General features: G+C 37.9%; 1 protein-coding gene across 1 annotated transcript in view; it reads right to left on the reverse strand.

Annotated features, from left to right (window-relative positions):
- The window catches only part of LOC131073944 (ATP-dependent DNA helicase At3g02060, chloroplastic), a 228,435-nt gene that overhangs the window by 28,850 nt on the left and 175,477 nt on the right, over positions 1 to 24,108 (reverse strand). The window contains exons 8-9 of the mRNA XM_058010469.2: positions 748 to 909; positions 434 to 520 (exon numbers count right to left, since the gene is read on the reverse strand). Of these exons, the coding sequence (XP_057866452.2) occupies positions 434 to 520; positions 748 to 909 (249 nt within the window). The remainder of the gene's footprint in view (positions 1 to 433; positions 521 to 747; positions 910 to 24,108) is intronic.

The following is a 24,108-nucleotide window of genomic DNA, read 5'->3' on the forward strand; positions in this document are numbered from 1 at the left end:
GCAACCCATGATTTTGATTGAATAAATTACAGCTTGTCCAAATAGTTCGAAGAAACTCTCCTAAATACATATTAACCTGTAATATGGTTCCTTTGACTCCAACTAGCTTTTTAGGATAAAGGAATCATAGAGTAAAAGTTCAGTCACCGGGCTGATCTACTCAAAAATGATATTAGACTTGAGTTTGCACTTAAATGAAAAACTCTTGTTTTCTAAATGGTAACTAAAATATAGCATGAAATCTCAAACTAGGTAATCTAACCTCAGGGTGCAACTCCATAACAATTAAAGCTAGTTTGCTTATATTATGAAAAATCCATAGGCTGTCAATCCAAATAATAATTTCAGTTATGCTTTCGAACTGCCTCCGAGAAAACAATGCAATACTCATAGATCATACAAGAAGCAAAAATATCTAGCTGAGATTACTTACGATAGCATCAATTGACATGAGTGCTTTCTTAGGATGAAACAGATATGCATATGCTTCTTTGTCTGCCCTTCCAACCCTTCCACGGAGCTGTTAGTAAACAAATAATTCATTCATTACAACTGACAGAAGAATGTAATAGTAGATAGGCACCATTTTGTGAGACAACTGATCAAGGGAAATCTACTTGCTTCCACAGAATCTTTAACCAAGTACAACTCACATTCTAGTCCAAAAGTAACCTTGACATGAAATGCCAGCTACTAAGATTTCATTTGTAGGTATGTGTTTGGGGGGGGAGGGGAGAGAGAGAGCACCTGATACATTTGTGCAAGTCCAAAAAGATGAACATCTTCAACGATAATTGTGTTTGCATTTTGGATATCAAGTCCACTTTCTACTATATTTGTACACAGAAGGATTTTGATTAAGCCTTCAGCAAAATTTTTCATAGTTTCTTCCAATAAATAAGAGGCTTGCTGCAAAAAGAAAACAAAAAAATATTAACAGAAATTGAATATAATTGAAATAAATGAAGTTGAAAAAATTGAACGTATAATGTACAACAAAACCATCTACCATGATAGTACTATTACATATCAGCTAAGTACATGGTTGACTCTTCTGACAAACCATCGTAACTCACCATAAAAGAGCAAGTTATGCCCCATCAACAATTACTTTGCTATAAGTTTATAACCAAAACATTATTCTAAAACTAAAACAAAATCCGAACTCTATATAATTTTCAAGACATAATCGATAGAAGTAGCTTTTAAGAAGTTTTAGTTAGATTTCTAAACTTCACGCAGCCAAATTCCTCCATTTCTTTCTTATGGGTACTAAATTAGGAATTGCTAAAGTGTTTGATTGAAAAAATGATTCTTGTTAAGTGCAATTTTGGTATTTATATTTAAAATATTTGGTTCTAACATAAGGTAAACTGATCTACGTTGCATCATTTTTAAGAGGGACGGTGTTGGGTTAAACAATTTCAATTTATTATCTGTCCAAGCAACACCTAATTGTATTCTTTGAATAAATCCATGAATTTCTCATTTTCCTCTTGTATACGAGTAGTTCCCAAGTTCAAACGAGGACCATCTTTACCTCCCAAACTGATTGGATTTAGAACACTGTCATGTACCTTTTTAGAATTAATTTATCTAGGAAGCCCGAAGTGTATTTCTTATTTCTCATAGGCCAAGGACTAAAGTTAGGGAATAAATCAATCCAGTGACCTTATTTTATAATTTTATAAAGGGATGACTTAAGTATTATTATTTCTTTATTGTGGACCTAATGAAATTTTTTATTAAAAGTGCTCTTGAACACCTTGGGAGATAATTTTAGGTGGGAAAAGCTAAAATTGAAAAAAAAAAGGCATGAATATAAAAGAAGAGTTTACAAAGAAAAAAAAACATCCATTTTATTATTGTTATCAAACCCCATTTTAGAGCTTAAGCATTTTGTTCATCTCCACACCTAAGGACAAAAACACTTTGGTGCAGAAATCTAGAGAACAAACACTCTCTTGGTTTCTCATTGAGGAGGTTCCATTTCTGTTATGTCCCCTTCTTAACCAATTGGTATGGTGGACCGTTAGCTTATTTAGTTTGGTTCTAGTTGGCTAATGAGTTAGGGTTAGGGAACTTTGGAGGCAGTTTGTCCAGTAGCTTGGCAGTATTTGATGTGTAGTTGAGCTCCAACCGTTATCATGAGCATAACGCCCTTTTCTAAAAGGATTTTGGGTTATTCTTCCCATACTTAATATTTTTAAGTAAGTCAATTTCAAGAACTGACTGAGCCAACTAGCAAGGTTACTATTTTTAGTATTGTTAGTGGATTTAGTTTTAATAATTATCTCAGCATTTTATATAGTCCAATGGTTTAAAATAAAATAATGATAAGTTATTAATTAATAAAGTTAAATTAAAGATTTAACTGTATCGTTATGTTAATTTATAAGATAAAGGGACTATAGGGCACTAATTATAAAGTGAGAAATGTTTTGTATTAGAGGAATGGAGCCTTTATACTTGGACACCATAGCGACTTAAAGGTTGGTGCTTCGTCTTCAAAGAGATTGGTGTCTCTTGTTGAGTTGGTGCTCAGTTTTAGGGATTGCTGTCTCTAGTGGGTTGGTGCCTACAAAATCATCTAAAGGGGATTGGTGTGTCTTGTGGGTTGTGTTGTGAGGTATTCACACATCGCCCCATTGCAAATGGGGACCCCCACTTTTTGCTTTCTCGGTTGTGTTAGAGTCTTTGCTATTAGTCTTTGCATTGAAGGGATAGAGTTTCTCAAGTATCTAGAGGGTCATCATGTCAGGTTGGTCTCCTGAGTGGAGTGAAGTAAGTCGTCAAGCATGTGGCAAGAATGATTTATGGGTGAAAGACTTGAGGATTGACCAAACTGAGCAAAGTCAGGTGAAAGGACTAAGTCAAGGGTCTTTCTTAAGGATGTGCACCTTGCTCCCTCGCTGGAGCGAAATTTTCTTAAATGCATTGACTCGTACCTTGATGATCCTAGAGCGAGATTTTGTTTTAGGTCTCGTCCTTCCAAAGGTCACAAAGCGACTTTCCTATATAGGTGTTCTTAGGGGGGCGAATTGATGATGCTTTTGTATGGAGAGGTTGGAAAACTTAAGATGAGGTAAAAGGAAGTGGTGCGTTTCATGTCCTTGTAAAAGTCATTAGGTGAACTGCCAAATCTTGTCATATAGGTCCTGTCCTTAGAAGGGTCATAGAGCAAGTTTTTCATACCTTGACCGTGTCCTTCCAAAGGATATTGACCGAAATTCTCATATCTTGGCCTTGTCCTTGGAAAGGACAGTGAGCGAATTTTACTTATCTTGACATTGTCCTTCCAAAGGACAGTCAACGAATTATGCTTTGGGTCTTGTCCTTACCAAGGACATAGAGCGAAATTCTCATCAAGGACATTGAGCGAGCTTCTTCACTTAACCATGTATCTTGCATCAGCTTGGAACGAATGACTCTTTTAGACCTTGTCTTTGGAGAAAGCATGAAGCAGGTTTTGATAGGGCCTGTCCTTCCAAGGGACATAGAGCGAATTCCACTTTGAAGCTTGTCCTTAGAAGGGTCAGAGAGCGAAAACTTCATTATAGGTCCTGTCCTTGGGAAGGACAAGGAGCGAACAGCATTATGAGTCTTGTCCTTGTCAATGACATAAAGCGAATTTATCATATAGGGCCTGTCCTTGGAAAGGACACGGAGCGAAACACTTGTCTTGACCTTGACCACCCAAAGGACATAAAGAGAGTTGATGTTAAGATGGCGTACCTCTCAAAGGACATTGAGCGAACTTCATTATAGGTCCTGTCCTTGGGAAGGACAAAGAACGAACTTCATTATAGGTCCTGTCCTTGGGAAGGACAGAGAGTGAACTTCATTATAGGTCCTGTCCTTGGGAAGGACAGAGGGTGAATTTGTCATATAGGTCCTGTCCCTAGCAAGGCCATAGAGCGAACTTCATTATAGGTCCTGTCCTTGGGAAGGACAGAGGGTGAATTTGTCATATAGGTCCTGTCCCTAGCAAGGCCATAGAGCGAAATCACCACCTCAAGAAAATTACATGTACCTTGCATGAGATCCAAAGCGAAATTCCACAAGGCAAGCATTTAGGCACCTAAACTAATTCAAAAATTTGAATTGATAGAAGGAAGAGTATGATTTATCAAGACAGCCAGCATCAAGAAGGATAATTTACATTTTTGTTTACACTAAACCAAGTCAGCCTTGTAATCTAAAAGACACATCCCTACCCTAGGTCGCATATATAAGGGAGCTCAAGAGATCATTTTAACACCAAACCATGTCCTTTGCTCTTAATTTGAAGTGAAATTTCCATGTACCTTGCCCATGATTTAGACCAAAATCCTTTAAAGATATGTACAGTGCCTCCTAATTTGACCGAATTGCACCTTTAGCATGAACTTTTGATTAAATTTAGTGAAAATTTACATGAAATCAGAATGAGAGACCAAATTAAAATAGGAGTATGAAAAGGTTATAAATCATGTGTTGATGCTTATTTGTTTATTTTGCAGAAAATGAGGAAAGAGATCAAAAGGACCAGGTTGGAGGACGATTGTAGCAGGTATCTCAAGGGGAAAATTTCAACACCAAAGACAAGATACAAGGGAGACCTGTTCAAGAAGCTTCATCAGCTAACACTAGAGCATGAAAGGAAGGATAACTTACATGGTGAGAGAATGTTTTACAATCTTGAATTCCCTTCAGGAATCCAAGAATCGAAGTCAGTACAATAAAGAGTTACATTCAACCAAGTGCATCATCCACTCAAAGTACATCATGAGCAAGAAGATTGACTAAAGTCATCACAGGACCTACGTCGAACATGATTGAAGAAGCAAATAGTTTCAGAACAGTTAATCAAAGTTTGCTTCTCATCATCACTACTACTTTGAGCAAGCTAGATAATGTTGAGTATCAAGGGACATCTCTTGATATCTCTTCATGACGATGAATCTATCCAATCTAAAAAGGTGCAAGTTAAAGGTGGCGTCCTAGTCATCCCAGTCACCATTCACCAATTAGGGAAGGTCTACCTCAGCAAGTCTTGATTCAATGTAGCAGACTCACCCATGGATGCACAAACTCTGATGTATCTACCCTTGATATTTATTGGTCCACACTCACTGAATGAAATTTTCTCATTGGCTAAGGAGAGATGGTTGTAACAAACCCTAATTAGAGTTCCATTGTAAAATCTTGGCCATTGATGGAGAATCAATCCTGGTTGTTCATTGTAAATGAGCTCTCTCTATATAGCTCAAACTCTTCATTTGTAAAGGTTAATAGTGAGTTAATAGTCAATAGATAGTCTTAAGAGAATAGAATAGAAGTTAGAGTAGAGTAGGAAGAGAAGGCAAAAATTGTTGCCTAAGTAGTAAATGAACTCCATTTTCATTGAAGTTATGGTGAAGTGTGTTGTTTCTTTACAATGTGCATGGTTTTTGTTGGATCTTCATCTTAGATGATAAATAAATTAGATTGAATGGAAGAATTTGGTGAATGTATTCATGTAGAATCTGCCTAGTCCGTACCACTAGCCTCTTGCAGCTTGTAAGTACTTCTTGGTATCAAAATCTAACTTTGATCCTTCATTCATCCTTTGAGCATCATCCACTTGTGCTCTCAGATTTGCAATAGTTAACTCTGACTCTTGAAGTTTTTTGATCAATCTATCTTGTTCCACAGCGGCAGCATTCTTGTACATCTTGTACTCTTTTCTTACTCTGCTAAGCTCCTCGAGTGCACTTACAAGTTCTCCTTCAAGATCAACTTCAGCTTCATCTTCTTCTTAATCTTCTTCTTCATCTTCTTCATCACTGCCAAACACATCTTGCCGGTAGGATTGATCTATGTTATCACCTTTTGATGTGTGCATCTCACTTTTTGTCTCTTGAGCCATGAAGAGATGGGTTTCTTCTTCATCAATGCTGCAAAAGTTGGCTGATCTATCTTCATCATCTACACGTGTGTGTTTCATTGATCTTCCTGCTTCCATAAACCAGTTTTGCAATGCTAGGTTCATTTCCATAGAGCTTCTTCAATCTGTCCCATAGGCTCTTTGCAGATTTGCACTTGTCCACTTTTGAAGAAACATCACCAGAAAGCACACTGAGTATGGCTTTCATTGCTTCAGCATTGCAATCATACTTTCTTATAGCATCAGGATCGGTTGGAGGACTTGCAGGGACAAAGTAGCCATTCACAACTGACATCCAGACATCATAGCCTGACGAGGACAGGTAGAATTCCATTCTACAGCTCCAAATGGAATAGTTTGAACCATTAAACACCGAAGTAGGGATTGACTCAAATTTAACCATTGTGTTGACAAACTGGAATCTACCCAAGTTGGAGAAAGCTTATCTAACCAAGAACCTAGGCTCTAATACCAATTGTTGAACACAAGATACCACTGAGAGGGGGGGTGAATCAGTGGTTATCAATATTTTTAAAGTTTTAATCCTAAATGTGTATCGGTTAGCAGTTCGAACACAAAGTGAATACACCGGTGAGATAAGGGAAGAGATCAAGATGCAAGCACACACAAATACACATCACATAACACTAGATATACGAGCAAAAACCCAATGTGGGAAAAACCTTAGTGAGAAATGTTGTTGGAGTCTACTGCTCCAATCTAGCCTCACAATAAACAATTGTATTACAACATTTAGGGCACCAACCCATGGAGCACCAACCGCTGCTGATTTAGGGCACCAACCCCTAACTGTTTATGGGCACCAACCCAAAGGAGAACCAACCCTTGCACCGAGCACCAACTCAATGAATACAATGAATGCTATCAATACAATAGTAATAACCTTGTTACAAATGAGCTTTGTAACTCTCACAAATATCTTTGTCCAATGCTCTATGTTCTTTGCATCATCTCTGTCGGATCTCCCTTCACTTTCCCTCTATATTACCGATTGAATCCTCAACGGTCTCATTCACTATTATGCTTTGTTGTTGCTTTATCGGTTGATCCTCTTTCTGCCACTCTGCCTCTACTCTACCAGGACCTTTCTCTCTTTGTCTGAATCCACTTCTACCAGCTTCTGCCTTACCGGATCTCCTTTTTCACTCACTCTTCCTTACCGGTACAGTCTATGCCAATATGACAGACAATTATGCTTTGTAACTGCTGATCGGTTACCTTAACCTCACTAGTTAAGCTCCTCTTACCGGTTACTCTCCTACGCACTCAGTCACTTCAAAGTTTCGTTGTTAAGGCTCTGACTGATCAGCTCTCTGTTCGCACCAACACACACTCTTATCCCGGTTCTAGCATCAGCATCTTTGATCTGCACATTTATACTTGTGCTTTCCCGCCAAAACTGCGATTCAAACTTGGCGCGCTACGGTTTCTTCTACCGACCACGAACTGTATCAGATCCAATCAGATCTTGTATCAGAGATGGACAGCTTGCAACAAGTCACGAATTACTGCCATTACTTATCCTTCCAGTACACATTTGTTATACTTGGCAAACTACGACCTGTTTGTCGGCCTACTTATTGGTCAATCACCATGAATGCTCTCGCAGTTTCCTGCACCTACTCTGATCTACACTTGGACACCCTGCATCAATCGTTGCATCATAAATGTCAACCTTACGATCCCCCTCGAGCCGCATCCTTCTGCACTCGACCTATGAACTTTCATTTAATGTCGACCTGTTTCAAAATTGCACAAAGCATCCTAATAGGCTGAAAAGCTTTTCAAAAGTTAAAATCGCCATTCAAAGCTTAAAACCCTAATTTCAAAGGGGCATTTAAAGTTAAAATTTAATATGATTGTTAAATTAATTTATTTAATTTTTTCAAAAGGATTATTAAACTAGAATTCACTATTTGTAGATTGATGATAACCTGAGGCGCAAAGCGAAGCTTCGATCTTGATTGACGTCGAGAAGCGGAAATGCAAAGCGAAAGACCAAAGCGACACGTCCCGAGCGCTGCCAATGCAAGAATGCCTTGCAAAGCGCAAGGTCGGCGCGATGAAGCATTGGAAAACGTGCCACCATCGGATGACGAGTTGAAGTCCACTAGCCAGACCAAAGACAAAGAACACAAAGTGCTACAAAATGTGCATTCTTGAAAATGCACTACTAGAAGAAGTTCCAGAAAATCAATTTTAAAACTGAAATGCTTTATTGTAAAAAGAACTGCTTGTGGGTCCCGTTCAAGATATTTTAAAATGAGGGGACACCGGTCAATTTTTTTCCAACTACCTGATTGATCGAATTAAAGCCGAATAGTGGTAGGTAGTTCAGAAAGTGGTTGGGGGGGAAACTGAGGATTGAGTAGGCATGGGTTAAAGCTGCCAAGTTATAGAAGGCAGATTAGGGCCCTTGGATGTAGTCAATCCTAAATCTCTAATTCAATGTGTAAAATCTATAAAAGGCAAGATGCCTCTCATTGTAGAGGGTTAGATTTTTTTGTAGACAGTCAGAACAGATTAGATTAGAAAGTTAGATTTTAGTAGTTAGGAATATCATAGAAATGCTGCAGAAATTGTTGTAATAACAAGCTGAAATCAATATATGGACATTGATTTGGTGTTTATCATCTTGGTTTTATTCTGTTTGCATGGTTTCCTTCAGCAGATTAGATAAATCCTTTTGGTGTGCAGGTATTTGATGGATTCAGGCTCATACCATTGGGTATATGCTGATTGTGTATCCATGTGTATCGTTAGTCTGAGCCTTTAAAATTGTGTTTAGGTCAATTGCAGGTGTCCATCTGAGCTGCGCCAGAATTGGGTGCTTAGGTACGTACCTGTAGTCTGAAAATCTTCTAAGTCCCCTTGAAGATTGCACCGTTCTTATGAGGTTGTGAGTTATTCTGGCCAAGCAGGGATTGGTTATGTTGAATCCGTCTACTCACACACCAGTCTATTTAATTTTAGGTCCTTAACCCTTCCCTTTTGTTTTTATTTCCGAGTTTGAGAATCACACGTAGACCAGCTTGTTGCAAACATAAGGCCCCTTGTGCTCCCAGCAAAACACATCAACCGTTGAGTTATCCCGTCGCCATGAACTAACAATTGGAACCTTGAGGTTGTCCCCTTTGATCAATTAAAACAGCATTAGGGATTCCTTATACAAGAGAAGATAGGATACTCAGTGAGTAAATTCTATTCTGCGTTGGCCGGATAGAGTTGTAGTGATACGATTTTAGCCACGTCAACAAGTAGTATTCCATCTAATCATTCACTCATCTTCCTGCATTCTTAGGATTAGAATAGACTCTCTTAACCCTTCATCTTTTGCAATTTTTTAAAACTCGAGCTAGTTTAGGATCAAAAAACATCACCAGATTGTAACATCAGATGATCTAAGTTCCAGCTATTCAAGCATTCAAGCATTCAAATGTAAGTCCCCTTGTGATTCCAACATAATCACATCAAACCAATGAGCTTATCCACACGTAGTAACCCTACATTCATGAACCTTGGAGTCTTCTCGAATGATCCTTAAGCTAATCTTCAGCATCCGAGAGATTTTGTCCAAGAGAGGATAAGATACTTGAGGTATTTTATTTTGTGTTTGCATGTGCCTAAAAAATGACATCAACAGGTTGGTGCCTACAAAATTTGTAAGAAGTTTTCAATATAAAAGCAAAATTTTGCCATAGTTTTCTCCCGCAAGGGTTTCCACGTAAATCTTGTGTTCTTACTTGCCAAATCTTGCATGTATGGTTGATTAAGCTCTATGATGTATTGCTATTGCATCTAATCAAGCTTTGAAAAGTAAAAGTTTGTTGATAAAATGATTACTCGAAAACTCTTCCAGACTCGCTGCGAGAATCAGTGGCATGTGGACTCAGCCAAAGATAGGGCATGAGAGTTTGGAGAGCACTCAAACTATGGTTATTGCTATTTATGTAATCATTTCGAGCATAGAGCAAGGGACTATAGAACACATATGAGATATGATTATGGTTGGAACAAAGATAGAAGACCTTATGGATTCTCAAGTAGGGACCACAATACATATGCTCCTTTACAAAATTATAAATCATATGTTTCTTTAGTGAATTATAATGTTATATGCTACAAGTATAATAACCATAGACATATAGCACAACATTGTAGAAATGTTTTTGTGAAACCACCTAGAGAGTACACAATGAAGGACAAAAAGGATGAATCTATGATTATGGAGAAAGAAACAAAAAGGAAAGCCTACTAAGGTATGGAGAAGGAAACAAGAGCAAGATAATGAGAAAATTAAAAGGATGAATCTATGTTTATGAATTATGCACAAATTTGAGAAGCATGAATCTAGGGGGAGCTTATCATTGCACTATCATTCAACTCTATGGAAAAGACAACTAAAAAGATGAAGTCTCCTAGAATATTAGAGAAAGAGAAGTCATGGTTGAAAAGAAGGATGGGAATTCTATTATGGTGTTAGCAAACTACATATTTAAAGGTTACCATATAACAAAGTGAAGGAGAATCAATGTCAAGATGATAAAGAGCCTAGAAGACTTGAGACAAGGAGTTTTTTTTTTAAAGGATGAGAACAATCCAAAGAAGTATGCTTGTATATTTGCATTTGACATGCATGTGTTGGCAAAAACTAAGAATTTCATAGAGGAAAGTTGGATGCTTATGTTCAACTTCACATTAAAGGTATTCCTATTGATGTAATGATGCCATAGAAGATATGGATGGAAGTATGATGAGCATCTCTTCACCATTAGAGTTGCAACAAAAGAAGAATGATGGCATTGATGCCAAAAGGAAGAATTGTGAACATAAGCATGAAAGGGAGCAAATTGCATCAAGGATCAAGAGAGTTAAGGTGTCATATGAGCAATGTAGATCTATTAGAATAATAGCAATAGAGAGGAGTATCATATCGAAGGTAATAAAAGAGGAAATATTCAATGAGAATGACACTTGGAAAGAGATAGATCATGTATAGAAAGTCTTGAAGAAAGTAAAGAAAAAGGTTCACATACAAAAGGATAGCACAAAGATGAAAGACAATTATTTAGTTGCAGTGATCAAAAAACTAGAGCAAGAGAATGAAGGTGAGAAGACTCTCACAAAGAGATCAAAAGGATGATCTTCATCAAGTAGCCATGAATAGAAGAGAAAGAATTGAAAATGCATAAGAAAGTGATAAGATAGCTAAACAAAATTCCTAACTTATGAAACTCAAGGAGATGATCCAAATTCTTTGAACTATAGAGGAAGCAAGTCGCCCAAGAAAGAGGAGTGATTAAGAGAAAAAGGGAGCATTAGATAATCTCCGACAAGGGTAGAAATATATCTTGTTGCATTGGATGTAAGCATATAATTGGATGTTTCCCATGATCTGTTTGTGGATAGATGCTTCATGAACATCCCTTTACCATTGATGTCAAAGGGGTAGAGATATAGAATGGAGGACAGTCAAAGAATTATGTTGCCATCAATGACAAAGGGGGAGATTGTTAGGATATTGTCATTGATGTCAAGTGGTATGGACAAGATTGTTAGAGCATATTGTCATTGATGTCAAAAGTGAAAAGCATGCCTTTGATATCAAAGATGTTTAGTTGAGATTAATAAATTGTGTCATTGTGATGACACCTTCCTAAATTCGCCCTAAAAACATAAATTAGCAATAATTTTAGGATTTAGGAATAGGAGCTCATCCTTTATACAAATTGACGTTTTCCATATTATCCAACCATAGCTAATATTATGCATACCTATCAATCGTTTACTTATGCCAATAATGAAGTATTAAAATATTTTCAATTAAGATGGATAGATTGTTAATTTGATGTATGTTTTACTTCCCATAGATTGCATGAGACTCCTCTTCCCTATTCTGCTAAACCTTACAAGATGGAAGATTTACTGTGCCAAGGGCACATGACACAGTCTACACGTGGCTCCCTCAAGGTTTTCTACCTGTCTTGGGACATTTTCGCCATGCGACCGATTTACTCTGCCATTCCCCCACACACTCCCTATCTTTGCAAGTATTAGAGAAAAACGAAGAATCGGATCACTGCAATCTATGGGTTAAGAATTAAATTTGATATGGCATTATCCGAATTACATTGTCAATTATTTACTTAGTCCTTAATTATCTGTTATGTAAATTGTCAACATTTTATTGTTATTATTACAGTAGTAAATTTGATCATTAGTAAAGGCATCACTTAATTAGTATCGAAGTACATTGCTGATGAGATATCAGATTTATGTTAAATGGTGATTAAATGTTATATTACTTGGCTGATGAGTTATCAGCATTGTTTTACTTAAATATGTATAGTATTCATTTTATTACTGAATCGTTGGTAGTATTTATTTTATCATCCATATTGATGGTATACATATAATATTTGTTGACTGAAATATTTTCTTAAATCCTCCTTACCTAAATTGTAATATATTTAACAAAATATCCTTCATACTTAATAGTTTACCAATATGCTTTATGAGCTATACATGTATCCTAAGATTTAATAATCAAAAGACCATTCAGATTTGTACTTACCTTCTGCAGATTGAATGCTATTTGAATATCCTCTTAATCTCCCCATAGCAGACCCAACTACTATCTAAGTATCTCCTTCCCCTTGTTGTTTGTTCGTACCCCTCCTATTATATTTCCTTTATATCTTGCTGGCCATCTCAATGGTCTGCCTGCTCTCCTTTTCTCCTCCACAATGACACGGAGAGGGTGGGGGGCAGGGGGTATTCATCCTTCCCCCATATCATGGTGAAAAACCGCGATGACCCCTTAATGGGCAGCACCTCCTTGTAGAAGGGTCACTGTCCTGCTATCTGTAATGGCTCCTTCCAAAAAGAGCATCACTTCATATAATGCCATGATTTTGGAGACTATTCAAACCCTCCTTAATGAATGGTTATCGGGCCTTGGTGAATATAGGAGTTAATTGGTTAAACAAATATCATATATGTTTTAATACAAAAGCATCATTATAATATAATATAATCATTCAAAACAAATGCAAATTTACAATATAATATCATTTTAACATCAATGTAATATAATATAATCAACTACTGATTATTAATCAGTAAATATAATCAAGATAATTCTTCATAAATAAATTATAAGGAGATATAACACAAAATAGGGATCATTGGTCATTATGACCAAACATTTAACACAGCAATATGAATATACACAAAAGAATTATGGATTAGAATTTGAACCATAATATTTACAATTTATGATTTTTATTATATTTGGTTTTTAGTATACATAGATTAGGCATGGTTCATTACAGTCATCAATGTCAAAGGAAAAATGAGGTATATCTCGTTAAAGCCAAAAGCCACTAAATCATGGAATAATTCACAAAAACTACTTACCAGATTTAAGATTTGATTGCAGGTACAGAAATTATTGAGATGCAGGTAAAAAGATCGATATTTATTAGAAGATTCTTGCTTTGATGAACAGAAGTTTATTCAAGGTGAATTAGAAAAAGAAGTGACAGCATATCAATGAATATTAAGCACCCAAGGTAAAGGATTTAAAGTCGATGGAGACATATGACTATGCTAGTTGATTCTAATAATGTCCAGGGAAAACAGCCATAAAGGCCAACATGTACAGTCAATATATAGCACTTATAAAGCAAATTCAGATCCTTATGAGCAGCGATTTCATGTTAATAAAGACAGCAACCATTATGGCGACTTCCTTAAAAATGCACAGCAACAATTATGGCAGCAATGACCAAAGAAATAATCTTGGTTGAAGACATTTGCTTATTATATAAACAATCAGCAACTTAATGATTATATGCAGCAATGTTTTGTTAGCAATATGGTGGCGATTTCATATTAAGGTAGTGTTGTGACCATTTCACACATCGCCCCATTAAAATGGGGACCCCCTCTTTTTTGCTTTTGTTTTGCCTGTTCTTCTCTCTACTTTTAGGATTTTGAGTAAGTGAGTGAGTCATCTGGACTAGGGTTAAGCCTTAGGAGTTGCCTTTTGATATTTTCGAGCCGAGTCCAGTCTAATTTTGAAAGATTATTAAGCATCCTAACTGAGATTGCAATTTTGAAATAGCCTGAGTCTGTCAGGAAGTTGAGTATGTCTCAGGATGGGTCCAGTCAAGTTTTTTAAAGGTAAATTCAAGTTAGGTCTAGGGGTTAGCATTTTAATGGAATTATACATTTTGTCTGGGCAAACTCTAACCAAAATTTTGGAAGCAAGGTAACCGATTCCTGGACTTAAAAACGACCTAACCCTGCATGATGAAGTGATTTGAAGACCTAAATTTTGATATTTTGGCTTATAAGGGCAAAATCGCTCCTGTCCCTCTCTCAGGCACCAGGGCGAAAGTGATATTTTATGCATCTTGATTATTGACTTGTTTTAATTGTTTTGTACAGGATCGCCAGGGGATATGATCGAACATGAATTGAAGATTTTGAAGATTTTGAAGACTCAAAATGACAAGTTTTTAAAGGTTAAGACCAAATCGCTCCTGTCCTTCACTAAAGGACCAGGGCGAAATGGTTTTCTTGGGTCATTTTGGGCCTTGGTTGATCGAACTGAAGCATCAAGGACGCAATGAAGGATGAAATGAGCATAAAGGAGTATCCAGACTTCGTCGTTGACAACGAAAGATTGAGCTTTGCGCCTAACAAGACAAGTTCGCTCTTGTCCCTCACCAAGGGACCAGAGCGATTTTCCTCAAACACACCTTCTTGGACATTTTTTGGATTTGGACTTTTGTTCATAACTTGCGAAATGATGGTATCTTCCCCAGCAAAGGAAATTTGAGATGAAAATTATGAAGATTTGGCCTTAAGGACCAAAATCGCTCCTGTCCCTCACTGAAGGACCGGAGCTTGTTTTCAAAGTTGCACTGTTCTTGCAGGATCAAGACAATTTTATGATTGGAAGAGATCAAGGAGGGCATGTCTTGTCCATTGAATATAATTTGAGTAAACAACAAGCAAGGAAATATGCTAAGATGACAAGTTCGCTCCTGTCCCTCACTGAAGGACCGGAGCTTGAATTCCAAGTTTGCCTTATCCTTGCAAGATTTAAATGATTTCGCGATTTGAGAAGGACAAGGAAAGTGTGTTTTGCTCATTGAATGTAACTTGAATGGACCACAATGGAGAAAATCGATCCAAATTGGCTAAGGCGCTCCTGTCCCTCTCTCAGGGACCAAGGCGAATTTCAAAGGTAGCTCTTGTCCCTCTCCCAGGGACCAGAGCGATTTTCCCTCAAGACAAGTTTTTGGCAAAGGTGAAGCAAGTTTTACGTTTGGGATGAGTAAAGGAAGGCGTAATCGCTCTATTGAAGATAATTTTGAAAGATTGCAAAACACAAGTGGAGCCTATTTTGGCCAAGGCGCTCCTGTCCCTCACCCAGGGACCAGGGCAAAAAATGCATTATCAAGTCTTCCCTTCCAAATTTGGTCGAATCCAGGCCAAGGCACATGATGAAGATGATATTTGAAAAGCTTTAAGGGAAAACAAAGTTGCAAAGACCGCAAAACTGGACGAATAATGGCCAAGGCGCTCCTGTCCCTCACCAAGGGACCAGAGCGAAATCTTCATATTTGCCTGATTACCTAACATTTTGGAGTGCTACTTTCGTTTACAAGACTCGAGATGGATTAAGGAACAACGTTTTACACCTTGAAGATAATTAGACATTGATATGATTAAGGATTTGTGCCATGGATTTAAAATCGCTCATGTCCTTCACTGGAGGACCAAGGCGATTTCTATAGAATCAATCATTCCTTTCCAAAACCACGTCAAGGCGAGGTCATGCAAAGTCAAAAATGTCTTTAGGAAGACGATGAATAAGGAGTTAACCTCAAAGTCGACAATTTTAAAGCTCAAAAGCAAAAAATCGCTCCTGTCCTTCACTGAAGGACCAGGGCGAATATCCTTGGAAGAGCTCATTTGGTATTGGAGAAACGAGTTAGGCATGCATAGAACAAACGAGGAAGATCATTGATTGCCCTGCAACGTGAATTGGCAATCTAGAAGATAAAGATCAAGGGCAAAAGTAGAAAATCGCTCCTGTCCCTCTCCAAGGGACCAGGGCGAAAATGTTCCGAGGTACGCCCCTTCCAAAGATCACATGAATCAAACTCAAGATTCCAAGCGAAAACGCCATTTCGAACATCAAGGATGAAGTTTCAAATGTAAAAAATGAAGGATGGAGGACCAAAATGCATGGGCGCTCCTGTCCCTCTCCCAAGGACCAGAGCGATGTTGATGGATGTCCCTTATTCCTCCCATGCCTAGACGCCAAATTTTTTGAATTGCATTAAATGCTAAATACGCTAAAACTTTGGAATATTTTTTTAATTAAATGGGCATTTATTGAGTTCGCATAAGGCATTTAATAATTGATTTAAGCCTTTTAAAAAATCAAAATTTTAATTGCAAAGGCATTTAAATTAATTATTATTAAATTAAATGAAAGGAGAGCGCTTGGGATGTTATTTAATATTTTTATAAAGGTCGGCCTCCTCTTTTATTTAATTTTTATTTATTTTTAGGCTTATTTTCCAAGTCGGCCTATGGGAATTGCAATACATGAGCGCCTATATAAGAAAGGTACTTTGAGGCATCTTAATCCATCATTCAATCATTGTTTAAATGCGATTTGGAGAAGCAATAGAAGGAGCGAAATCTCATCCAAGGAGAAGTGCGAATTTTGATCCAAGGAGAGGTGCGAATTTCAATCCAAGAAGGAGTGCGAACTTTGTTAGAGGTTAGAGGTGGAGCGAGTTTCCCTCAAGGCGTTGAAGACCCAAGGTGGTGAAGTTGATGAAGGAGGCGCCTTTGCTAGAAGACTTCGATCTTCATTTTGCCTAGCAAATTTCTTAATTTTTGCATCGCTTTTTAGAGCTAGTTCTCAAAGAGAGGTGTCAAGATGGCGACCCCAAAGGCAGGAGCATCCACCAATCGTCCAGCCCTTATGAAGGAAGATCAAAGGAATGAAGAAATGGAGACCAAGATCGTGTCAAAATGGAGCAACATTGGAGATACCAACTTGGGAAACTTCAGTGTGAAGAAGTTTCGAGAGGTCCCTTACATTGGAAAGCCATCACCTGTCGCAAAGAAAATAATTGAAAGTGGCATTATCAAGGCGGTCGGCTTCCCTCCAGCAGTCCAGTGCCATGAGCTGATGATCGAGTGTGCTTGCCATTATGACCCACAGTCAAGATCGATCGTGTCCAAGGAAGGAAACACTTTGGCTTATCTTTCAAATGAGTCTATCAGTGAAGCTCTTCATCTACCAGAACATAAAGATATGATTTACAAAAGCTTGGAAGGCACTAGATCCATGTACGAAGATGATCCAGACACTTGCTTGAGCATCATCAACAAGAATTGGTTACTCAAAAGTCGTCCTCGCCTGACCAAGATTCCCAACACACCACATAGGATCGACTTCCAGGAGGAGTACAGAGATTTGATAACCTTACTCAATCGAGTTACAGGGGCTCCTCAAGCCTTCTATTTTGAGAAGTGGATGTTCTTCTTCATCCAAGTGATAGTTCAAGGAAAAGGAACAATTCATTGGGCTAGAATTATTAGCCATTGCTTGGACGTACAGTTGAGAAGACTGAAGGCTACTAAATCCTTCCACATGAGCTCGTACATCATGTATGCCTTGATCAGGAGTTTTGAATATGCAGGACTACCTCACAGAGGAGCGATTGGAAGAGGACCTAGAGAAGTCAGAGTTTGTGACTCTTATGTTCATTTGCATCATCCACCTGGGAGTAATTACAAGTTAGTCAACGATACTTTCACAATGAACATCACCAGGACACTGCAAGGCAGGATTCATAATCGGCTATCTCAAGAGGCACAAGAACTTGTGAAGAGGTATGGTGCTTGGTTTATCCAATTCCAGAAGTTTACATATATTAGAGTTCATGGGTGTCCTTCACCTCCATATATGTTGCCAAGATATCCGACAGACAGGATAGTACTACTTGAGGTGACTAGGCAGTTAGCAGCTTATGCGAAGGCATTCAGACACAGGCATGGAAATGGGATTACTGTACCTATCATACTAGGAAATTCAGTTGAGGTATGTCCTAATGCTCCAGCTTTAGATGATGCAGAAAGGGAGTTGGCCTTATATTCATTTTCATTCTTTTTATTGAGGGAGAATTTTGATCCTTATGGGTATATAGAAGAGACAGTTGGTAGAAAATACAAGCATGAATGTCAGGTAGAGGACTTTTGGATGAATCTCTCAGATGATTTAGAGGTAAAAAGAAAGATGCATTCCAGATTGCCTTTGGATTTCATCAAGAAATGCAAAGTTTACAGGGTGGCCGATCAAGCTCAGGACAGTGGCAGGCACCTCCAATCCTCTTATGATAGAGAGGACAAGGCAGTGAAGATAGATTGGAACGAGCCTAAGGTTGTGGACTTGAAGACTTTGATGGCTCCAGTTTTGTCATGTACTCGCAGATGGGTTGATGTGCAACATCAAAAGTTGAGAGAGAAAAACATACCTATGACTTTTACTTTGGAGGAAAGGTCGGCAGAAGGAGCAAGCGCAAGTGAGGGCCATCCTCATCCTAGAAGCACAAGCAAAGGCAATCCTCACCCCAGAAGCATAAGTGAAGGCAATCCTCATCCTAGAGGTGCGAAGAGGAAGGAAAGACCTGAGAAAAGAGAATCTTCCAAGAAGAAGCAAGAAGCCAATCGAGATCACTCATCCGGCACATCTTCTCGACAAGAGAAAAGGACACTTGAAGTAGAGGAATCTATGGAATCAATGGTTCAGAATGATAAACATGAAGAAGGACAGGCATCTCAACGTTCATCAAGTCAATCTCCCCAGGTCAATGAGCTACATGAAGACAAGAATGATGATGAAGCGACATCTCCTCTCCGGAAAGAAGAGCCACTACCTAAAGAAATACAAGTTAGAGAGACAAGGTCCGCCATTCCAGATTGGTTGAAGGATAGACTAACAAGGGTAATTGTGATTGAGGATGAAGATAATGTAATTGACTTAGATAGCCTTGTTGGAAATTCTCAGGGAGTAACAGAAAAGAAGAAGGCCACCAAAATGTCCAAGATGATCAGAGATGAGACAGGGTCCAGGAAGTTGCAGATAGCTACACCGGCAGTGGACAAGTACGAGGGTGAAATCCTTGCAGAAGAATATGATGTAGAAACCGTTGAGCTTGGTCCACTCACCACCGAGCAGGCATTGGATGAGGCAACTGATTCATTTGAGGCACTTAAAGACAAGCTTAGAGGAGAAATGGAAAAGAATAGAAAACTTGAGAAAGAAGTCGGTGCTTGGAGAGGCTACTTTAGCCACCTCAGTCAGCCTTTGGGACATCAGGATCCAGCAGTATCTCCTGTGCAAGCACTTCCCCTTGAATCAGTTGGTGAGGCAGAGAGAGTTAAGAGCTTGGTCTAGCTTATGAGCTCTTGGATTGACAAATCCCATACAGTTGCCATTGAGTTTGCAACAAGAATGATGCAGACCATTCATCGGGCTATCTAGGTCCTTGAGATCATCCACAACCTAATGATAACAGTAGTCGCCTTTGCTCATACTAAAGATGTTATCATTCCTGTTCTTCAAGTAATCAGGCAAACACCAAGGAAGACCTTAGCACAAGAAAAGATAATGGATGGAGGAGCTCAGAATTTACTCCAATGGTCTACTTTACTCCAGATGAAGGAAGTTCTTTTCGAGGACACCAGCGCCAAATGCAATCAAGTGGAGGAGGTCATCCATCCAATCCAAGACAAGGTGTTTGGGGTTTTATGTACTATTCTTGGTAGAAGGATCGAAGTTGAGACAGATGTGGATCTTCAAGAGTTGGAAGAAAGGGTCAAGGTCATCTTTTGCAAAGATGAGAATGTTATTACAGATGAACAAAGAGATCAAATGTTTGCTACTATGCTCCTGATTGAGAAAATCAAGGAACTCGAACCTGAATGGGACGTAGCTCTTCTCAAGGCCTTTGATCAGATTATTCACTTGGAAGAACGAATGAGGAATCTTCCTGAGATTCCTATTGCTGAGATTGAGGGAATCGTGTCCAGATTCATTGCATATGCTAAAAAGGAGCATTGGAAAGGGAATAAGGTTCTAGAAGAGAGGTTGTTATAGATGACGTGGCACCTTAATTATCATTGGTCTATGTTTCCTAGATTTTTGTGCCAAATTAAATATTTGGCTATGCATTTAATATTGTTCAATAAAAAGGGAACTTTTGTAATAAAACCCTAATTAGGGTTTAGGTGTCAGAATCTCAGCCGTTGATCTTCTTTTGATCTGGGCCATTCATTGTAATTGAGGATGCTATATATACCCTCATTCATTTTCATTTTGTAATCAGAGATAGTGAGCAATAAGAAATAGTTAGAAGATTAGAGCTTTTGGAGAGAAGAAAGTTATTTTGTAGCAAGATTGAGTTTGAAGAAAGAATTTCAAACAATTGTTGTCTATTTTGGCTTTGAGATCAATAAAATATTGAAGTTATGGTGTTTTATTGCAATTCTTGTGGCTATCTTCATGGTTGTTTATTTTCTCGAATCATTCTCAGTCGAAGTAGTATTTAAGTTTGAAGGGCTAAGTGTTGGGCTTGATTTTGGTGAGATTCACGTTCCAAACCACTAGCTTCTTACTGATTGTAGGAACACCTTGTGTGGTCAACTGGAGATACTTGAATTGCTTAAACCTTCAATCGTCATTGAGCTTTGGATATGTGCCTTTGTGGTAGTGTCTATGATCCTTGATGAATTGAAAATCATTTGTTACCTTAGAAGATCGCATCAATTTCAGTTAGGTTGTTATTTCATGGCAATATTAAAATTGGTAGAATCTTGCCAAGTCTAGCCTACATTAGGTCATTCATAGGATTAGATTAGAATTTATCCCTTGCAAACTCTACCCTTTGATCTTTTTTGAGAACTTGTTAGTTTAGAGAAATCTTGTTCCTACAGCTTGGAGGACGTAAGGCCCCTTGATGAAACAGCATTCACAACGACCACTGGTGCTTATCCACACGTAGAGACCCTATATAAAAGAACATTGGAGTCACCCTGATTGATCCTTTTTTGCGACATCTTCAGCAATCAGAGGCTTTATTCAAGAGAGGATAAGGTACCCTTGGGTATTTTATTCTGTGTACGATTGTGTACAAAATACACGTCAACAAGTAGTTAGCCTTAAACAACAAGAATATCCTTAGAGTAGCACTGTATTAGAATCCATATACAAAACAAAAGTTAAATTGTCTTATTCAAGAAAAAATACAAACTTTACTTTGTCTTATTCAAAGACAAAGACAAAGCAGTGATTTGTTTGTTAAAACCACCAATGCTTCCTCAAAAGGTGCAATTTAATTTTGAGTTCATTCCTCAAATGTGTGATCCATTAAAGATAAAGTTTTATTAGTTAAGAACTTAGTTCTCAAGAGAGGTGCAATTTATGAAAGTAAACAACTCAAGGAGATGTGACAGGTTTGTTAAAGAGGTGTGACTTTTTGGAAGAAGAATGCCTTAGAAGACGTATATGGAGATTAGAAATAAAGGAGAAGGAGGTGGTGTGAATGCAAAAAAATAGATATGATAAAGAGATTGGAGATTAAAGATGTAAGTCCTGCAATGGAAGACTAGCAAATCTTAGAGAAACTGTTGTAAAGGACAAAAGAAGAGTATATGCAGATTTCTGTGAAAACCTTATGAGGTAGATTGAGCACAATTAATGGCATATTTGTGAGCAGAATTATAATATACTTCTCAAAAAATTGAGAGCAGATTTATGACAGAATCTAGAGCAAAGTTGTAAGGGAGATAGCAGATTTGATAAGAAGTATATGAGAAGATAAGACTGCAGATTTGATGAGAAGAGTAAGAGAAGATAGATCACAGATTTGATAAGAAAAGTGTGAGAAGATAGATTGCAAATATGATAAAAAAAAGTATAAGTATATAGCAAATTTACATAAGAAGAATGTAATATCCCTTGGCTAAATCTGACCTTGTTGTGATGATTTGAGCTCCAAGGAATATTGTCAAACACTTGTCTTGCAAAATCTGAACTTGCTGATTGGTGATTCTTTTTGGTATTTTCAATGAAGATAATGATAATATGCATTCAATGGACTCAAATGAACGTATGCAAATGACTGAAATTAATTTAGGATGTAATACAAGATATATATAATGCAATAAGATCGCTGATGTGCACCTACAGCCAAGGGCCATTAATGCAAATATGAAGTATTTTAACAAACAAATCACATGTAGCTCCAAACTCTTTGATTGCAGCATTTCCGACTGACTACAATGATTGATAATGCATGGGCATTATTACAAATAGTTGGCATGCAATACTTCCATACCCAGATTTCAATGTCAATGACTGCAGGTCTGAAAATGTTATGACAGCAAATTCTGGAAGTGTAAACCAGTAATTAAAGTCCTCAATAAACATTCTTTAACAAGTATGCAATCTGAACGTGACAAACTTTAACCATTGCTTGATATAAACCCCACATGTCAAGAGGAAGGTACTGTAGTAGCCACTGTTCATGGGTACTGTAGCATCACTGTTCACGAGTACTGTAGCAGCAATAAAAAGCTTGGAAAATGATCAATAATGGCTGCCAATGATAAAAACTTAGGTCTGCAATAGATATACCTTCAAATTGCTTCAAACCTGTTGACGTGTATTTTGTACACTATCAAACACAAGAATAAAATACCCAAGGGTACCTTATCCTCTCTTGAGTAAAGTTCCCGACTGCTGAAGATCTCGCTGAAGGATCAGTCGGAGTAACTCCAAGGTTCTTTATTGTAGGATCTCTACGTGTGGATAAGCTCTCTGTGGTATGATGTGATTTGCTGGAATCACAAGGGGACTTACACTTGATGACTGAACATCCGATTTGTTTTGAATATTGCTGGAACACAGGTTTTACTAGCTTAGATTTGAAAAAAAGGAAAAAAGACGAGGGCGAGGAAAGGATCTAATCCTAACACTAAGAATGTAAGAGCAATGAATGATCTTTGATGAAATTCTAAGTCAGTCTTGTTTTGACATCCTAGGACCATCTCCACAAGGTTAGTGCGATTTTCAAAGGAAAGCTTTATGATGTTCAAATCATCACTGTAGGCATAGACACCATCAGGCTGATGCATATCAATGAAGAAGCGACAATTGAAGTTAAGCTTAAGCTGAATGGTTCCAATTGACTACACAAGGCAAGTCTACAATCAACAAACTGCTAGTAGTATAGATATACGAATTTCACCATCAATCAAGCACATTTCTTCCACTCATCTAATAACATGAAATCAAATATGATAAGTATAGAGACCATGCAAATTGTCAAATCAACCCATAAATTTCACCATTTCTTCAATGAAGTTTTACAAGTCTTTTACAACAACATCTTGGCAACAATCTTTGCCTTCTCTCTCTACTCTACTCTAATTGCTATATTATTAACTAACTAATCACCTTCTAAGTACTCTCTATTCACTAACTCTATTCTAACTGCTTCCAACTCCCTTTACAAAATGAAGAGTCGGGGCTTATATAGTGCCCTTAATACAATTCAATGGCTAAGATCAATTTGAGATCAATGGGCAAGATTCAATAATGAAAACCCTAATTAGCGTTTGTTACAACCATTACATAGCATTTAATGCTTGACCAATGATAAAATTACATCTTTAGGACACATGTCTTCTCCGAAAAATTTGACCAATAGATGGCTGGGTTAGGTACATAGAAGTTTGTGCCACCTCCCATGAGTTAGGTACATTGAATCTGGACACACTGAGGTGGACCTATTCAACTGGAGGAGTGATGACTAGGATGCCACCTCGTTTAACACTTGCAACTTTGGCAGATATCCAATTCGATGATGTTGAGAAGCTAGCTTTAATTAACTCTTCTGAAACTATCTGCTTCTTCAACAAATCCTTGTTCTAACTTATTTTGTCTTTGATGTGCAGGATGATTGATGTATCTCGCCTTGGAATGCTGGATTGGAAGAGGTCGCCCTTGATGATGTTAGTCCTAAGAAGGCCATCCTTGTTGATGCTAAACTGGAGGAGGTCGCCCTTATCCTTGC

This window comes from Cryptomeria japonica, chromosome 9 (assembly GCF_030272615.1).
Source record: "Cryptomeria japonica chromosome 9, Sugi_1.0, whole genome shotgun sequence".
NCBI lineage: Eukaryota > Viridiplantae > Streptophyta > Pinopsida > Cupressales > Cupressaceae > Cryptomeria > Cryptomeria japonica.